General features: G+C 39.3%; 1 protein-coding gene across 7 annotated transcripts in view; it reads left to right on the top strand.

Moving 5' to 3' along the window:
* The window catches only part of DLC1 (DLC1 Rho GTPase activating protein), a 212,089-nt gene that overhangs the window by 160,800 nt on the left and 34,530 nt on the right, over positions 1 to 16,759 (top strand). The window contains exon 1 of one of the 7 annotated variants that reach the window (XM_086888501.1): positions 13,234 to 13,370. The exons of the other annotated variants lie outside the window; for them this stretch is intronic. Within the exon in view, the coding sequence (XP_086744627.1) occupies positions 13,358 to 13,370 (13 nt within the window). The 5' untranslated portion in view covers positions 13,234 to 13,357. Of the gene's footprint in view, positions 1 to 13,233; positions 13,371 to 16,759 lie in introns of those variants that run through there. 7 annotated transcript variants of the gene reach the window in all.

The following is a 16,759-nucleotide window of genomic DNA, read 5'->3' as shown; positions in this document are numbered from 1 at the left end:
CCTCGTCTTGAGGCTCAGAAAAGTTATTTGGTTTCTCTTCAATATTCATGCATCTCTGACTTGCTGATTATCTCCCAGATGGAAAAGTTCCAAATTTACCTCTGAGAAGATATTTCCTGACCCACCAAAAGCAGAAGATACAGGAAATTCTATAACAAATGTCCATGTAATTGTCACCACATTTTCCAGGCTGGAAAATGAGAAGAAATTTTGAAAAAATTGAGTTCTTTCTCCAAAGAGATTTTTCTCAGTCTCATGCATGAAAATGATACTCTAAATAGTTTTACATGTGAGATTTGAAGTTAATGTTACAAGGAGTACTTTGACATTTTTATGATCTGTTTTAATTAAATGAAGCAAAATCTGCTCTTCTGAGTGATTCATTTATCCTATCAACTTTTCTATTTTTGTAAGATTAAATCAGGAAGTTCGCATTTAGCTTCCTTTCCTGGAATTCCAGCTGAACATTATTACCCTTTGTTTAGACTGTATCACTTATTCAACTGATAAGAGTAGACTATTCCACTGGAGAGACAGAGATTCAGCAATTTAGATCCCTTAAAGAGCATCCTGTATTTTCCAGTAAATGACTATAGTACATGTTTCAGGAAGCTACTGAAAATTATAGCATTTTTTAAATCTTCAGACATGAAACTGAATACTAATGCAATGATGTGTCTCAGCAAAGCACACATAATATTTTTTTGTCCTTGCCATTAGGAGGGATGTTATAGCTTTGCATTATTTAGTTCACATTTCAGTCCCACAACTTGATTGTGATCTCCAGGACAATATAAAAGAACACTGGTGAAATACTAGATATTGATTCTAAGAGGATAAAAAATTATACTACGACACACATTTTAAATTCTGAAATAATATGTGCTGTTTTAAATTTTGAAGTTGGCATTTGAAATCTCAAAATCAATGTGCATTCCTAAGGGAGGCATTTTAAAATGCTGGAGATTCAACTTGAAGCAGGAAACCTAAGCAAGACTAGTGGTTGTTACAATGTTCTTTAAAATCTATGATCAGTTATGTAAAAATATATACACACTTGGATTTTGGACTGTTTTCTTAAATTATGCTGCCTACACTTTTTGACTATTATGTTTGTTTTACTCTGTAGTATCCTGAATTCTGGTATATATGTGAAAACTGCCTAGATTTACAACGCATTTAAGTACTCAGATTAACTTGCTTTACTTTTTTGTGCAGATGGTTTTTGATTCGGTGGTTTTGGACTTCGTTGGTTTTGTTTGTTTGTTTATGTTGTTTTGGGTTTGAATTGTTGGGTTTTTTGCCTAGGACAAAGTATAGCTTTGCAAACAAAGAAAAACACATTTGTTCTTAAACTAACAGCTGAATTTCTTGTTATGTTTGCATCACAAGGAGATAACACTCCAGTTATGCTTCTAACTTAGTCTAGCTGAATCCCAAATTCTTATTTCCCAGTACTTCCTTTGGCCACTGGATCCAATTTTTCTTTCAGCATGAATTAGAGAAAAAGGATGCTTCTCTCTGCAGCCTGACATATCTACCAATACTCATAAATGAGGGCACTAATCTATGCCCTTATGCAGAGTGCAGATTTTCCAAAATATCTAACCTAGAGGCAAGCACAGTGTGATAAGTATTCCTAAATTGTTAGAAATTATATATGTATATAACTATATATTTATCTATACAATAGACACAGACAGAAAATAGATATTTATATTTTTTTTCATATTTTATGTTCTCACACGTATAAAATATAAAGTAAAATTAAATCTGCAGAAAAAAATACTTTTCATCTTCCCCAAACCTATCACTATCTAGTTCCCTTGAATATTAGGCAAAATCTCCATAAATTAAAGAAAATAATAAAAATATAATAAATGTGGTTGTTTTCTGAGGTCAAATAACTCATATTCATATTAAGTAAGAGGTGGCTAAACCTGAAAGGGTTCATGAAATAACTTAGTGTCTAACCCTAATTATTGCAAACAAAGATCAAAAGAAAAGCTTATCAAAAGTGGAGACAGTTTATTTTCCATCTTGGAACAAAGGACAAAAGACACAGTGTCTTGTCCTTCCTTTGAGGTTTCTCTGTCAGCTCCTTTCCACTCCCTTTCCTGATAGATTGAAATATCTTGATGGCTGTTCTGTTGACTAAAACACAATAATCAATTCTGGGGAACATGTCAGCTACTTATTTTTATAACAGGAACAATGGAAATAGCATCACATTGTTAATAGAGGTAAAAGTGATTAAAAATACCTTTTGAGTTTTCCTTTCTAGTTCCTATCGTCACAATGCACTGGAATAGATCCAGAACAAACTATGACTGTAGATGCACACATTTTTACAGGAATCAGAGAACTTTGATTCATCTTCAGTCTATGAAGGAATGCTCGTTTTTTAAAGCTGCTGCTGTATAAACCAAGAATAACTAGTTTGCCTTTTTATGTATATATTTATTTTTTCAGATTGCTATTTCAAATCTAAGGCAAAGAGGCAATTGTCTCTAAATTAGTCTTAGAGAGCATATTTATTTCTTTACAGTATATGCATACACAGTTTTAGCGGGTTGGCTGCTGGCAGTTTTTCTTCCTCACCAAAAATTCAATTAAGGCAAACTCAGGACAACAGCGAATGTCAAACTGCTACAAAGAAAACTGACTAAGAACCTTTATTTGCCAGCACTGCAAATTGCAGAGCTGCATTCTGTGACATCACATAGAGTTTGCATAGTACCATGTACTCAAAATGATACTTAGTAATTAAGTACAGAATGAAAAGGACTTCATGCTCATCGATAGCATCTTTAAAAGATATATTAAACTCACGCATAAACTTCATAATATTTGCCTGGCTTAAAAAGGTAGCATAAATTTCTCAAAAATTTTAAACAGGCACAGAAAATTTTGTTCCCTAACTAACAGAGAAATATTTTTGAGCACACCAATGTAAATATCCCTACTGTGTTTTTATTTCCTTATTAAAAAAATAAATCCCTGTGTTGAAATTGAGGATATCGTATCCTGAATAAGCTTCTTGATATAAAGGTGGCTAAGAAAAAGATCATTCAAATAGGTGAAACCTATTTCAAAGATCAGATAAGCAATGCTTGATGCACTCTGTTGAGACAAACCACTCATTCAGTGCCAAGTATTATTAAAAATTCATTTTCCTAGCTGACACATGGACTTTTCATGCAGAGAGACCATTATGAAAAGCCTTGCTGTTCTAATAATCTGTACTTCGATTTCTGGAATTATCAGTCAGATCAGAAATAGTGCGTACAAGTGGCCAGAGGATAAAGCATCGGTTTTTCATTCTTGAGGAGATAGATTTAATGGAATGAGTTTAAGAGTTTCAGGTGAATTGTGGCTGAGAACATAGAAATGGTGTATTAAAGATCCTGGAAATCCAAAAAAACATCACCAAAACACTAAGCACATAATGCTGAAAACATTTATGCACTCCAATTTCAATATACCCTTCAAACCAAATATAATTGCATATACAAATTTGTACAAATGAGGTTTAAATTCCCTTCCATTCTTCCATAAACAAGGTCCTTTCTAAGCAAGGAAGGAGAGCTTGTAAGCTGAAAAATACTATTTTGTGTCAAACAGAGCAAACCATCACAATTGTGTGGGCTTTCCATAATGCTCTGCAATACATTATAGAGTAGCTGTAAAGTGTTATGTAGCTCTCATATTGCTTTAGCTCATACTCAGTGTACTCTGAGAATGTTTGTCCTAACATAACTGATTGCTACATAATGCAATTCTAGCAGATATTCATCAGGGTACTTAAAGACCATTCTCTTTCCTCCTTCATTTAGTACATTTGTTCATGTCCGAGTGCTCTGAGCATGGGATATCAACAGGCTCTATGGAACTATTAAATTAATTGCTAGATTTGTGTTATTACAATTGCAGATACAGTTTACTTGGTCACAATTCACTCAGTCTGGCAGTGACTCGGTCACTCTCAGTCATCACTCAGTCTTCCAATATTTATATTTTGAATTCTAGATTCTCAGTTCCCTCTAGACAATCTAGAAACTCACCTCTCAGATCCTCCTTTTGCTCTGTATGCTTTTCCCTCATTATAGATCACTGTCCAACAGCTCTGGACCTAATGTTCTGCCTGCTCATTACCTGGGCTGGCCAAAAAAAGAGAAGAGATCTAAGGAAGGCACTTCTGTCCCTTGTAACTGCAATTAGTAGAAGCTATCTATAAATGGGAAAAGAAGGAAAAGACAGAAATTGAAGGAAAGGAAATGGGAAGAAAGAGGTGGAAAAGCTGGCAATAGGTGAACTAAATACTCAGCATAGGTGCTATGGACATGAAGACGAGAAATTCTTATTCAAGGTACAAAGCTTTTTAGATGGCTTAGTGGGGGAAAGGGTGTTATCATAAGGCAATGCAGGAAGTTACCTTGCCCCTTATAAACAGAGGGAGCACCCAAGAATCCTAGGTTAGCTGAAAGGACAGTAACTCATTACCTCAGAAGCAAATCTAAGGATGGGCTGCCCCTGTTCTCATTCTGTATGCTGGCCGGGAAGTTTCCCTCATGGCTCAATTCTCATCATGAAGTCAGCATTTCAACAGAAATAGCAAAGGAGGTGAGCTACTGAGTGTTTCAGCTATTTGTCTAACATAAAGGTGAACACCAGTTTGGGGATGTGGTTCTTTTTTTACATATTTGCAATCACATAAACTTCTTGTCTTTGATACAAAACCACATTCAAAATGGTATACGATTTTGGGATATCTGGCTCATAATTTTTTGACAAAAAGGATTCTTGCACCCTAGGCCAGGTGACATGTGGCTTTTAGTTCTAAATATTTCCCAAATATTTCAGTTCACTTCGTCAGATCAGAAATTCCATATTCTAACCTGTTAGCATCTAAGTTTTCAGGACATTTTTTGGAGATTTTTCTTAGTGCTAACACTGATTTATGTTAAGGAGCTAAGAGGCAATCTTAGTTTCTCAGATCTTAGATTATTAAGTTTGTAAGGTCAATATGACATGCAAGACAAATTATAAAAAACAACTGGTAAATCAGATGGAAAGTTGTGCCTATACACCTTTCAAGTCATTGTTTATACTTCCTGACTAAAAATCAGAGGCCAGGAGTAGTGTTAATCTTGAGATCTGTAGTTGGAAAAATAAAGATTACTCAGCAAAGAAAATTGAAAATATTTCTGTACTCTATTGCTGCCTGCTCATGAGAAATACAATTATACTGAGTGATGTAAAGGCTCCTGTTTCAAAGGAGGGAAAGTTCTGGTTTGATCATGAAAGTTTCAGGATGTCCTGTCACTGTTAATCACTTGCCCCATTGATCCTAGCACAGGTATGTCCCTGGCTGCCTTGAACTCTCTGAAGCTGTGATCAAACAAAAAGCAGGTTAGCTTAATGAATTTTTTTTCCTGATATTACTTTTCTCAAAATGGATCCGCATAATTTTAAAGTACAAGACAAGAAATGATCCAAACCTTTGTTAGCACTGCATCCTATAAATAGTGTTGTTCATAGTTTTAACTTCATTTTCCATGAAGAAACAGTCAGGTTCTATGTCTACTTAAGGTAAGCAGACTTACTGTCTACTTACATTATTTTCTACTGTACATCATATGTATTAATGGATCATCAGTAAAACCAATGGAGGTACAAGACCCAGAAATTCTAATGGCAAAAACGTTTTTAAAACATCAGAGTATTTGTTCCACGTATGTAACTTTTCAGATGCCCACAGAGGACATCATATTACTGGTGCAGCTGGCCACTTGGTGGTCATGGAAAATGAAAGGGGTTCTTCAGAATACATTTGCTGCTATACTGAAGGTGTCATAGAGAAATGTGAAACATTTGCTATAGAATGAAATAAGATAAACTTTGCCTGTTATCAATTTCTTGTGTCTAACAGTAACTCTGGTAGATGCTTCACTCTTGCCAATTACTGTGCAACCACGGGCTTTAAAAAAGACCAGCTACAATAGGAAATAATTTGTTTCATAGCATGTTTGATTAAAAATAATAGAAAGCAAATATAGGGATTACTTTGTTGCTCAAGTGACAGAACTGATGTAAAATTTAATATAACAACATGGTAACCTCATTTCATCAGGTGTACTGGAAAAAGAGTTTAAATAGGTTAAAGCATTCTCCAATACTGCTATCTGTATTTACATTTTGAAGTTAAATGAAAAAACAAAAAAAAACCACAAAAAAAACCACAAAAAAACAAAAAACAGAACCCTGATTTTTTTTTTCCTTTAACAAAAATGATGTTTTTCATATATTTCCAGTCATAAGAAATAGGAGTTTGGGGTTTTTTATTTCAGAATGTAGGTATTCAAACACTGCTCTGGGCTAAGATTAGATATGAGAGATTTGCCTCTCTCAAGAATTAACTAATTTAGCATATCTCTTTGTAAAATGATATGAAGACAAAAGTATAACCTCAGAAACAAGGAGAGTAAAAAAGGTAGCCCTTCATAATGTGACAGTGTTGAAATATGAAAGCACACTAACCACTTTCCATGTTTCTTTTTCTTGTGGTCATGTAACAGAATATGAGACTTTGTTTTTAAAACACGAAAGCTCCTATTAACGTGTCAGTCACTTCTATGCATTGTATCATGTTCACAAATAACATCTTGCAATACTTTCACTCTCTAACATACCAGCATAAAAAGAGAAACATAGCAAAAAGGAGGAGGAGGAAGCATTTTTCAGCTAAAATGACCATCCATTTAGTATTCATAATCCTAAATTTTAAGGTGATGAATGAGCACCCCAACAATTCTGTTACTCCTCCTAATCCTCGTCAGGTCTTGAATCTGTTGATGAAGTCCAAACAGCCACTTCTTTCTGCTTGATCCCCTCCCCTTGCTATTGCTGGCTCTCGTTCAAGTCAGGATCACATTTATCTGAGCAATATTCACCTAATAAATCTTCTCCAACTCAGTTTGTTCTTGCTGGCGCGACAGCTAGCTTCCCCCTCCACTTCTCTTGTCTTTCCTCAGACATCATTATGGGTGTTGACACTCTAGCAAGTTACTTAAGGTACTCTTAAATAACTGTCTGCATGTACACATCTCCCAGTAAAAGGCAAGGTAATTGCTGCTATAAGCTGGGTTTCAGTTACAATAAGCAAGAGCATCGGCATGAACAATGAAAAAAGCAGCCAAACTGGCAATCTGCAAGAGGATTTTTATTAGACATAAATAAAAATAATTTCATACAATACTTTCCACAGTATTTCTCAAACACTTTGCAAAAAAAGCATGTACTATTCACCCTAATTTATCTAAGGAAAAATGAAATATGAGAAGGGGAATAGATAGACTTAGGCGGCCTGATAAGTTAAAACAAGACTGCAGATAGGTATTTTGGGTCTCAGTCTACCGTGTTGTCAAGAACAGGACCAAGGATTATGAATTTTTATGACTTACACCAGACCCTACTTTACTCACTGGGCTTATTAACATGCGTTTTCCTTCTTCTCTGTCTCTGTAGCTTCACATGCAATACACATACAACAATAGCTACTCTCCATGCTAAGGTACCAAGCTAGTACCTCCCCTGATGAATGCTGATGTGAAATTAGCCATCACGATGTATGTGCTCCAGTTGCCATAGTTATTATGCTTTACTGAGTCATGGGTTTAAAATTATTTCCTGAGTCCTGAAGATTTCCCCAAGGCTAAATCAGCAAGTCTTTCACATAATGGGTCAACTGGTCCAGGTGGGTGCATATGCTTATTTCCTCCAGAGGAAATAAGTCTAATGAATATAGAGTTCATTTAGGTAAAAAGCCTTGGATCTCACCAGATGGAAGAAAGAAAAAAATTGCTTTTGAAAAGAAAGTTTTCATTGTTCATCATTTTTTACTCAATATAATTAAAAATACCCCAAATCAACCAAAAAAACCCTGCCCCAAAACCTTTGTTTCCTTTCCCTTTACTACTTTTAGCTCTAGCTAGGCACTGCATGGCTGACACAGTCCCAGGGTCTCATGCTGAAACGTCTAGCATCTCATGTGTAATATAACAACACAGCTGCTTCATGAACCAGTTTTTAACCACTGTTTTGACATGTTTGAGGCATCAGTCTTTCAGTCTTCATCTACTTTAGTGGGCAACTTATATCTTACATCTTGTTTAATGAAAGGTTCCTGTTGTCTCTCTGCAAAAGCTGACCTTTTTTCTTCATCAGACTGGAGGTCATGCTTGAACAGAGAATGAGGTTTAAAGAAATGCATCTTAACTTTGGAATGCCTTGGAAAACGGTGGTTTTAAAGGTGGAAGGTAAAATCTACTTGCTTTAAAAATGAAGAGTGAAGAGCAGGTTGATTCAGTAATGATATAGCTGCTGTCACAAGAACACAGAGTGAAAACAAGAGCATAGTTCTGAAAAAAGAATTAATTTCCCAGGCAACACAAAGCTGAGCTTTTTTTCCTGCCATCATTTTACACCATCACCAAGTTGCTCATCTTTTGATCCTTTTGTAATACATATATTGAGTACAAGCTGTCTTCCTCTCACACTCGACTGATCACTGTAATTTGTAAGCACAGAGGAAGAGAACTGGGCTGAGGCTCAGGCATCAATGTGGTCCTTTAAATGACCCACAAAGAAAGCAGAGGGCTCAGAGATGACTCCTGGTGCCATGGAGCTCTCTCTGCTGCCACACAGCCAGCAAGGCAATTATCACCTCTACACCTAGGGATGGTGTCTTGGCCGAGACAAACCTTCATTACAGCTTTCTCTAATGCAGTGTAACAGTCAGTCCCCCTTAACTTGCATATCCATTAGATCTCACTTACACAACCATTTTTACCATTTTACACACATGCAGAGGTTTTAATCCTGATAATTGCAGGTTCTGATTCCTTTGTGTGAAGCAGTGATCAGTTATGGATGCTGTCTTTATCAGTTATAGTACAGTTATTCTGAAATTTCTAAATATAAGGAAGAAGGACTTCTGTGTGCCACAAGCCATATGCTTACTCTGGATCATCTCTGAGCTCTCATCAAAGGCTGGAAATTCTAACTATGCTTCTGTGAGCACTTCTTCTAGATAAGGTTTGGTTTACCTACTTTCCTTGCTTTCTTGAACATTAAATTCTGTTGGTTATTTTTGCAAAGGTGAACCAACTTTTTAAGGTAAAAATATTGCTTTTAATTGAAGGGAAGGCTGACAGCATAAAATTCTGCAGTCTTGAAAAACAAACCTTCACCTGTGACAGCATCTTAGCCACAATATGGGAAAGATACCCTACATCTTCAAAAATTTCTACAAACCAATTGTGTTTCATGTAAGCTAAACAGCTTATCCTCTCTGTTTAAAGTTGAATGAAAATATTGATTTTCTCTCCTATCTTATTTTTTCCATATTTATATTTTATCAAATTGTACCTTTGTCAATTTAATTCTATTTTTGTTTCTTATTCTGTAGTACCTTTATAGAATAGAATCTTTTTTCAATACAGTGTGAACTTCATTATTTCATTTCCAAACTGTTGAACTCACAGTGATTGATGGCATTCAAAAGCAGGCAAAAGCACAGAACTCTCACCTCTTCTTTTAAATTACCTGCTTATATGGACCACAAAGAATAAGGCAAGGGTAATTTTCTTTATTGTTTTTACTGTTTAAAAGGGGGAGGACAACATCCAACTGAATGTTGCCTGGGATCACATCAGAGTCTAATATACATTACAAGCTGGTAACATTTCTAATAGTGTTCATTTTTATAGGAAGATTTCTAGAGCAGAGAGCAATAAATTACACACTGTAGAGCAGCACATCTGCTTGTGCAATATAGTGAATTTACTATATATTTTGTTAAAAAGTATTTTGGGTAGATGCTTTCATTTGGTGATTCTCGAGTCAGTGAAACCATGTCTTTCCTTCTCTGGAAGCAAGGCACTGTTAATATCACTTATCTCTGCAAAGTGATAATGCAAACACTCTTTGTCAAGAGGCCTGAACAATGACAGACTTCTTTAAGTAATTACTTTCAGTAAAGTCAAGTGCTAGAAAATTCAGACCATTATTTCACTGACAATGGTTGGAACATGAAAGTCCTTTGGACTGTGGAAATACTACATACAAATATACCCATACTGAGTAGGACTCCAAGCCCAGAACCAGAGGCCTGGAAACTCAGTTTGAAACTGCTCCATAATCTATCATGCCATTGCTAAGAGGATATTAATACTAGCATTTAGAATTGCAGTCATGTGTCTGACAATCCTGTGTTTGTACCAGCAGGTCAGTTGACTGATTGTGAACTGGAACTTCTCTGTGTACTGCACTATTTAGAAGAAAAAGGATGACAGGGGTACAGTTAACCATTAAGGCATTTGGGCCTGGGAGGGAAAGCAGAGGACAATCAAGTCCTTATTATTAGATGCCTTCCTGCAAATCACTCCCTTATGCAGTTACAACAGAAGGAGAATTCACCTTTTAAACTGGGTAATTGTGCCTGTCGGGCAACCCTTTACAATTACTTTACCATCCAGCAAGAGCTCATTGATTGCATTAAGGATAACAGTCCTCCACAGAAACAATCCTCTTAGGCAGGCTACTTCCAAAATCCTGTGTCTCTGTCAGGCAGCTGCCTGCTCTTTGAATAGCCAGAGAGATAAAGAAATAAAAATATTAAAGGCCAAAGCTTTCCAGATTTCACAACACTCTTTAAAGCCGGATGAGTGATTAGGGTGGTTGTAGCCTGTTAAACACCCATGCCTCAGGTGGAATGCTCCTCTGAGCACGTTTTACAGCAAATGTGAGACTGGTGCCTTGCTTCAGCTCCAAAATACGCCTGCTTAAGCAGCCCTATAGAAGTCCTAGTTAAAATGCAAGCCCGAGTGACTGTGTGTCTTCAGCAGTTGATAACAAACTACAATCAAAGCCTTTCTCTTTTAGATTACCAGCAAGAATCTCATCCAGGTCAGTGATAATCCTCCAGCATCTATTTAGCAATGATCCCAACAGACAGACTGCTCCATCACAAAAGTCACTGTTTCTGACATGTCTGCAGAGACTGAATGAGGATGGAGATTCCTCCTTTACTGTGGCAGCTAATTAGATTTGCAAGTAGAACAGGAGTGCTGAACTAAAGCACAAACAGTGTTTCATTGTCAGCATCATCTTTAAACAGCCTTCATTTGCTATTTAGCAAAGTGGTAGAGGGGAGAATGATAACCCTTGATTTAATTACTGAGAGTTTCCCATCTTCTGTGTCTGGAGCACATTTGTCAAGTAATCAGCAATCTTGTCACCCACTCCTCTCAGAATCCTCAAATGAAACTCTGATTTCAAATTCTTGATTTGCAACTATCACACAACCCTCTCAATCTGGACTTCACTATTGTACATATCTCTCATTTTTAGTTTTTTTGAGTCCCCTTTCACAATGCCAAGTTCTCCCAACTTTTCCCATTTTTTTCTGTGTAGTCCATTCTCTCCTCCTTCAAAAGCTTCCTGTGGGTCCTATACAAAAGCTTCCTATACAAAATGAAGGCTTGGTCCAGGAAGCAGCCTAGGCAGTCTGTGTTTACAGGAACAAACCCTGATTTTTACAGAGGGTATTAACACTTGGTGGTCTCCTGGTTCCAGCATTATTATTGTGATAGAAATGCCTTTGGGCCAGCATGATTCCCCATACGTTCTTGGTAATTTTTTTCCCTTTTTTCCCTCCCTTGTCAGACTGAAAATCACACACAATATGTAACCAGTATATTTCATCTCTTCAGGGCTACTCTGACACTTACTAGCCCACCAACTGCATGAAACGAAAGACAATACATACAGAAAGCCAATTAGATTTGGATTGCTTTGTCCTTTCAACATCTGGGGCATAGCATATGTCTGTCTTCCCCATGCTAGAGTTAGGAATTAATATTTTATGTGCCTGACCTATCTAATAAACATACATCCTGACCTTACAAGAAACATTCAAAAATGAAGGTAAATGTGGCTATGCCAAAAAGTGCATAAGCCAGGTTAGATAGGAAGAAGTAATTGATTAAGCAGGTAACATACGTAAAGTTAAGCTCGAAGATATAGTGCATTTCCAACCTCTTCTGGGCTATTAAAGTAAATTAATGACCTAGAGCTGTGTAGAGGTTTCCAGAAACAACACTATAATGGCCAACTGGCCACGGTTTGCACCCTCTAGAAGAGGGAGATGTTTATTTTTCAGGAAATTTCCAGCTCAAGCATCTCATTATTTATACTTTATATCTGTATTCATAATGCAGAAATGACAGCTGAACGTTAGAATAACACCAGTGAGTATAAAATATGATGTTGGCTTGGAAGAAAACGAACCAATCATAATCTTTGACAGATATTTTCAAATTTTACAATACTTTCTTCCATGCTTATAGTTTGGCAGCTGCTCAAAAGTACCTGTTTTGTGCCATTTTACAGTCCTGAATGTGTCAACCACGCAACAAGCATTCAAAATTACTTTGCAAAATATAAAGGGGAGTAAGTGGTGCAGAGAGCAACTCCCAGACACAGAGCTATGAAGCCAGGCTTTGCTTCACTATCTCCAGGACTTGCCTATCACTGTGCTGTGGTCCCCATAGGAAAAATGCTTGTTTTCCATCCAGGTTCAGACTGAGACTTTGATGGTGCTCAAGAATTCCAAAATTTCACAGCACTCATCAGCGTGGTGTCTGGAGAAGGAGGGACTGGCATGTCTCGGGCTGCTCAGGCCATTCCAAACCTCTCCAGTTCGTAACACCGAGGAACCACGATGCCTTTTCAGTCAACTTTCTTCTCTGAGAAGAAAGAAAAAGCATTGAGAGTTTTGCCGACTGCTTTTTATAAACCTGACCACCGCAAGAGTTGACAGCCATTAAAAACCAAATGGAACAAAAGGCACTGAAGCCTTAATGTCGTCTTTGACAGCATTACCTTTGGTTTGTGTAAGTCCCCTGGGCTGCCCAGAGGTGCAGCGGAGGGACAGGGGTGCGTAGGTGCGTGTGCAAGCTGCTGTGTGCACGGGTGGGTGTGCGCTGTGGCCACGCGTGTCACTCCTCCCTGGCCCTGGGGTGCGCCTCGTGCCGCGTTCCCGCTCCCGGGGTCTCTCCCAAGGGTCTCTCCCGGGGTCTCTCCCGGGGGTGTCTCCCAGGGGTCTCTCCCCCGGGGGTCTCTCCGGGGCCGCGGAGGAGCGGGCCGGGGGCGGGGCGGTGCCGGGGGCGGGCGCTGCGCTGCCCGCGGCCGGTGTCAGTGCCGAGCCGCCGCCGCGCAGGCAGGCGGGCAGGCAGGGACGCGGCCAGCCGGCCCCGCAGGCAGTCCCGCGGAGCCACCGCGGCCGGCGGAGACCATGATCCTCACACGTAAGCTCGGGGATCCCCTCCCGGCCCGTTTTGGGGGGCGCAGGCTCCGCGCATCGCGGCCGGCGTTGCGGGAAGGTGCCGTGGGGACGGCGCGTGGGGCAGAGGGGGACGGGATCCCGCCCGTGTCATCGTCCCGCAGCACCCGGGGAGGCAGCGCTGGCGGCGGGGCGGGCGGCCCGCGACCGCGGGTCCTGGCCCGTCCGTGCGCCCGGGTGAGCAGCGTCGCGGGGGCGGCAGCGGCCCCAGGTGAGACGGGAGCGCGGCGGGAGCCCGGGATTAGCTCTGTGTCTGGGGCTCTGTGCTCGGAAGCCGGAAGGGTTAACAGGGCAGGAGCTGGGGCGCGGGGTACCGCGGGCGCGGAGCGCCGCTCGGGATGCGGCCGCTCCCTGAAGATCACCGTGGCGCATCTTTCTTTTTCGGTGCTTTGTTTTTGGGTTTCTTTCCGGTTTCTTTTTTTTTCCCCCCCCTAATTTTCGTTTCTCTCTGTTTTGGGTGGTTTTGTTTGTGTTTGTTGTTATTGTTGTTTTTTTGGTTTTTTGTTGTTTTTTTTTTCTGGGAGCCCTTGCGAGACGGGAACCGTCGAGTTCCTTTTGAAGTTTTCCGTAATTAGCCCGATGGCCTCCAGGAGCCCGGTGGCTCCCCCCGTGCGGCGGTGGCCAGCCCTGATGTCACCCCCGGCGGCTTTGATCCCGGTGGAGGAGCAGCACCTCCTGCCAGACGGGCTCACCCCTACCCCCCTCTTCCCTTTTCCCTTCTCGAGGATAACAGAAAGCCGATGCCTTTTTCCAGTCGGTCAGTTTTACTGAGTCCCGTGTCACCCTCCCTTTCTTTGCAAGCCACAGCAGTGACTTGGTTCCGCCGAAGCTGTGAAGCTGTTGAGCGATGTGTTGCCATTAACCTAATGAGTTCTGTTGCCAGTCAAGGCGCTTACTACTGGTGCAACAGATTTATTTTGGGGTTTTTGCCCCCTCATATTCTTTTTGGGAAAATCTGAAGAAATAGCTACTTTTAAAAAATGTATTTTAAACATCTAAACAATGTAAGTCAGAAGATTCTGCCTGATGTGTCATAGTGCTTAAGACTTATTTACTTAACACTTAATTTACTGATTTGAAAGACTGAGGAATGCAATTTTATCTTAGCCATCAACTATAGATGTTTTTATTTTTTTTCACAGGAGTAAGTGTGATCTGTTTGAATTGCCCTGCCCTGACCAAGAAATTCCTAACAGCAGTTCAGTAACAATTCTCTGAGTCAGGTTATGTTTAAAGGCTGTTTGTAGTGAACTTAAGGAAGATAATAGGCAGATTTCTTATGAGCCTCTGAGTATGAATCTGTCAACAGCTCAGTACCAGACTGATTCAGCATCTGTCTGGCAAGCAGGCCATTGCTGGCTGACAGCACATGGAGTTGGTATTAGGTGTGTCTGTTGATTCCACAGCTGTAGCCTGCTTTCTTGTCTTCCCAGGTATTATTACTGCTGTCCTCTAGGCATCCTGCTCTGCATCTCTGGTACAAGCAACAAAAACAAAAAGGCTGAGATGGCCAGGAAGGGGGATGGATGTCTCTCAGATTAATGAGTTTGGGTTACTACTTCAATTTGCTGATGGGATCATAATTAGGACTGAGATTCTTTGATTACAGAATACAGTATGTGTAAGAGAAGATGTAGATATCATTTTGACAAGATTCCTTTTACCTATGAGTTCATAGAAATCAGAGCATTTGGACCTACTTTTTGTGGCCTCTTCTCGATCCCATCTTCTTTTAAAACAAGTTGGGTTGTTAACTGATTACTCTTTTTTTAATCAAAAGGAAGTGCTGATGCATTGTTTTAAACACCATAAGGCTTAAACTTCCTACATGTCATAAAGTGTCATTTCTAAGTGGTAGTTAACAGCAAGAACATATCTGGTGGTTTTATTTAGTTTTATTTTTCGGTAGTGTAGATTCTGTCTAGGATTTTTAATTCTTGAGTCAGGGTCTTCCCAGCCACTTCTGCAGCTGCCCTTGGTGGGCCAGAGAGGAAGACTGATGCTGCTCATGGAAACTCACAAATGCCCAGTTTATTTTGCCTGTGGTGGGGGTGTAGATAAAGGTACTGTACTTGTACTCATGCACTAATCTCAACTGTTTATATTAAGATTCCTAGAAAAAGGAGATGAGGTGGCTTGGTTTTTACTTTTCCAGTTCTTCTAATTCATTGCGTTCTAGGCAGTGGTTTGCTTGAGGCATGTGAATTTATGAGTTCTGCAAATATTTAGAGATGCAGTTTGCACTATAAAGTTGTTTTTTGGGGGTTTTTTTCCTAGGCAGAATACCACAGTATGTTATGTTTGGGCTCCTTGAGAGATTCAGACTTCTCTTACAATTCTCCTCTGATGGGAGTTGTGATACTAGCTTGAGCATAAACACAATGCACCCTCGGCTGGTTAAAAGGAGACAGAGGAAGAGAACTCATGTGCTTAACAGGATGGTCCTGTACTGTAAACAGGCACTTTTCATGCTTAACTATCCTTCCTAGCGACAGGAAGAAGGAAATGAGGCTATGCAAAAGGACCCTGACACATTTCAGACAATGCCAGACCCACCCTAGCATTCATACAGTATAGCCAGAAGACTTGGGGAAATAAAAATAACTTCAGATGTTTCCCCTTCCTTCTTGTGCATGTTATAAAAATACAGCAATCAAATGATATGCTGGTCACAAAAAATTTGCTGGTTTGATCTCCACTAAATAAAGATATGATGCCCTGTATAATTCACATATACTCTTATATACATACATACATACATATATATATATATATATATATATTCTACATATATAGAGTTCTACTTACGGTTTGAATCTCAGTGTTTCAAGGTGAATTAATTACCAAGTTCTATATTCTTTACAGTAATGTAATGAGTGTAGCTATGCAGTAATTTTGGTAATTTCAGCAATTCCAGGCATATTTCTTGCTTGTACGTAAGCAACTGGTAATTCTGCATGGTGCAGGGTATCAGGATTGTCTTGCATGTTTTTTGATTACCAAAGTTTTTTGCCAAGATTTTTTTTCTTTTCTTTTTTATTTTCTCATCTACTTTCCCTCCTTCTCCTGTTCCAAGGAAAAAACAAATTCTAACATCAATGCAAAGCAATTTTAATGAAAGGGGCATAGGTCTGGGCTGTGTTTGGAACTTTCTGGTTCTTTTTACTGGATGCTTACCCTGTCATTCTTGCTGACAGTGGTACCCTATCCCACTCAGCACATCTTTGAAATCAGTAGATCTGCTAGTACAGTATACCATTGGCAAAAGTGGTAGAACCACAGGCTTAGCCAGCTAGGTGTAATTCCCTGAGTTTCATTATCTGAAAGTTACAGGCAGTACTGAAGACCATTCTA

This window comes from Cyanistes caeruleus, chromosome 5, assembly GCF_971803275.1.
Source record: "Cyanistes caeruleus chromosome 5, bCyaCae1.hap1.1, whole genome shotgun sequence".
NCBI lineage: Eukaryota > Metazoa > Chordata > Aves > Passeriformes > Paridae > Cyanistes > Cyanistes caeruleus.
This window is presented reverse-complemented; position numbering and strand designations above follow the sequence as displayed.